At 60.4% G+C, this 2,449-nt stretch overlaps 1 protein-coding gene across 1 annotated transcript; it reads left to right on the plus strand.

Annotated features, from left to right (window-relative positions):
- Window positions 1-528: 528 nt before the first annotated feature.
- On the plus strand, window positions 529-2,449 carry LOC120961873 (uncharacterized). Its single transcript, XM_040395016.3, has 2 exons — window positions 529-790; window positions 898-2,449. The coding sequence occupies exons 1-2, from the start codon at window positions 584-586 to the stop codon at window positions 1,747-1,749; spliced, it is 1,059 nt and encodes a 352-aa protein (XP_040250950.1). The 5' UTR covers window positions 529-583; the 3' UTR covers window positions 1,750-2,449.

A 2,449-nucleotide genomic window follows, 5' to 3' on the forward strand; every position in this document is an offset into this window, starting at 1 on the left:
CTAGATGTCTGTATCATGGTACCACCTGAAACTTTCCCACCCCAACGGTCTATCACGGCATCACCTAAGAATTTCCAGGTGGTCGACTAGGACAATACAATGACCCCCCCCCCCCCCCCCCCTCTCCGGAAAAAAATATTTCGGAGGTGAGCCGCCTCCCTCACCTATTGACTAAGCAATCTGACAAGTTAGCCCACTTAGTAAACCCTGTAAATTATTCTTACGTGTAGCATTACTGAGGCGACCCTTGTGTTTCCTTCGATGCATCACCGCGCGTGCACGGTGCTTTCCTGCGCGGTCATCGTCAGGTAGATGGCGCGCGGTGCCCGCCGCGTGGTTCGCTCCTTCAAGTCAACCTCTTCAGTCGCACTGAACCGCTTGCACTGATGTTTAGCCGGCGACCGGAGAGCACGGCTCATACGGTGTCCGTGAGCGTTCCTTTTGAACAAGTCCGTGAGGCGTGAGCTCATCCATCCAACCATTTAAAGCTACTGCACCATCCGGGCTGCAAGCGCAACATCTAGAAACCTTTTGTAAAGCCAAGGGATATCGGGTCTTCCTAGGTCGGAGGTAGAGCGGGACCATGCCGGTCATGCAAGCGCCAGGGCAGAGCACCGGGTCAGTGAACGTGCCGCGGCGCGGGCTGAGCAGCCGCGCGTGGTCGCTGTCGTCGCCCGCCACCCCGCAGCCGCGCTACGGGAGCATCATCACCGTGCTCAGCATCGACGGCGGCGGCGTGCGCGGGATCATCCCCGCCACCATCCTCGCCTTCCTCGAAGAAAAGCTCCAGGTGACTAACTAAAGTTTTCCATATAATTCTTTAGGCAATCATCCTGCTTGCACTTGCACGTATCGACCATCGGTACAAATCGGCAATGAATTCTTGGGTGTGCACAGGAGCTTGATGGGGCGGACGCGAGGATCGCGGACTACTTCGACGTGGTCGCCGGGACGAGCACCGGAGGCCTGATGGCCGCCATGCTCACCGCGCCCAACGCCCATGGCCGCCCGCTCTTCGCCGCCAAGGACGGCAACAAGTTCTACCTCGAGCGTCTGCGAGCCTCGGGGGACGTCTTTGGTGCCCCACCAACCCCCACCCCTGACCGTCGCGGATCCCAGGGAGGCGTGTTGGATCACCCACCGGCTGGACCCGCTGGCGATCCCCAGGACGCCACCTCGCCCCCAGCTGGGCCCGACGCGGACCCCCAGGCCACTTCCGAGGTCTCGGCTGGGCCGGATCTCGCCCACCAGGCCGCCACCTGTGCTGATGATTGCAACCATGCAGAGCACGTTACCGGCGGCCCACGTGGCGCACCCAGCACCACCATGCAGATCCCCCATGCACGCCCAATGGGAGCGCTTCCTGTGCCATTCCGCCCCACGTTCTCAGCTTCTTGGACTCGGTTAAGATGCCAACGGCGCCGCTTCTCGCTACCCCGGCCTCCAGGCGCATGCGGGCCGAAATCCCGCCCAACTTCACGCCACGCCGTAGCGGACGGATCGCCTCGCAAGATCAGGGATACGACGCGGAAACAAAAGCCAAACGCGTGCTTCTTCGCAAGCTTGGCCTGCTCGGGAGCGACGAGCCGCTATCCACCGACCTTCTCGCTAGATACTCACGGCTCTTCGACCGACCGCTGGCCACGGATGTCGTCCTTGCTTTTGCGGACTTCTTTGGATGGCGTGTGCCGCGGGAGCTTATCGCGAGCCCCGTGCGTGGCCAGGCCCTCCTCACCGAGGCATGTGTGAGGCATGACTGGGCGTTTCCTAGTCCATCTTGCGCCCCCCCCCCCCCCCCCCCCCCCCCACTCTTATGGATAATCACATCAAAGTTGTATTCTGGAATGTGCGTGGTCTTAACAGCAAAGCCAAGCGCATCGCTGTCCGCACCGTTCTACTTCCCCCCTCGTGGTCTGCCTTCAAGAGACTAAATTGTCCCTAGTGACGCCTACTCTGGTTTTCGAGACGCTTGGTGCCAGCTTCGCCGACTTCTACTTCCTCCCTGCGGTGGGCACACGCGGCGGCATTCTTCTCGCTTGGCGTAGCGACGTGATCGCTCTGGCCAACCCGACCATCGGGACCTACCACGTCTCTGCAAAGGTCTCTTCCCTTTCGGGGAGCGACACCTGGTGGATCACCGGCATTTACGGGCCGCAAAGCGCCCCAGACAAACTTGCGTTCCTCTCTGAGCTTCACGACCTGCGGGAATCTATTGCCGGACCTTGGGTCTTAGGCGGCGACTTCAACATGGCGACCTCCATCGCTGACAAGAGCAACGGCCGTGTCAACCACCGTACAATGAATCAATTCAGGCGCTTCATTGCCGACTCGGCCTTGCGCGATATCTACCTCCATGGCCGAAGATTCACTTGGTCCAACGAGCAAGACAACCCCACGCTCGTGCGCAACGATCGTGTTCTATGCACACCCTCGTGGGAAATCAACAACC

Source organism: Aegilops tauschii, chromosome 7 (assembly GCF_002575655.3).
Source record: "Aegilops tauschii subsp. strangulata cultivar AL8/78 chromosome 7, Aet v6.0, whole genome shotgun sequence".
Taxonomy (NCBI): Eukaryota; Viridiplantae; Streptophyta; class Magnoliopsida; order Poales; family Poaceae; genus Aegilops; species Aegilops tauschii.

Bases quoted from the DNA above. Each gene is read 5' to 3' on its own strand.
- LOC120961873 (XM_040395016.3), top strand. From the start codon at position 584: ATGCCGGTCATGCAAGCGCCAGGGCAGAGCACCGGGTCAGTGAACGTG. The intron at 791-897 runs GTGACTAACTAA...GGGTGTGCACAG, and splicing joins TCCTCGAAGAAAAGCTCCAG to GAGCTTGATGGGGCGGACGC.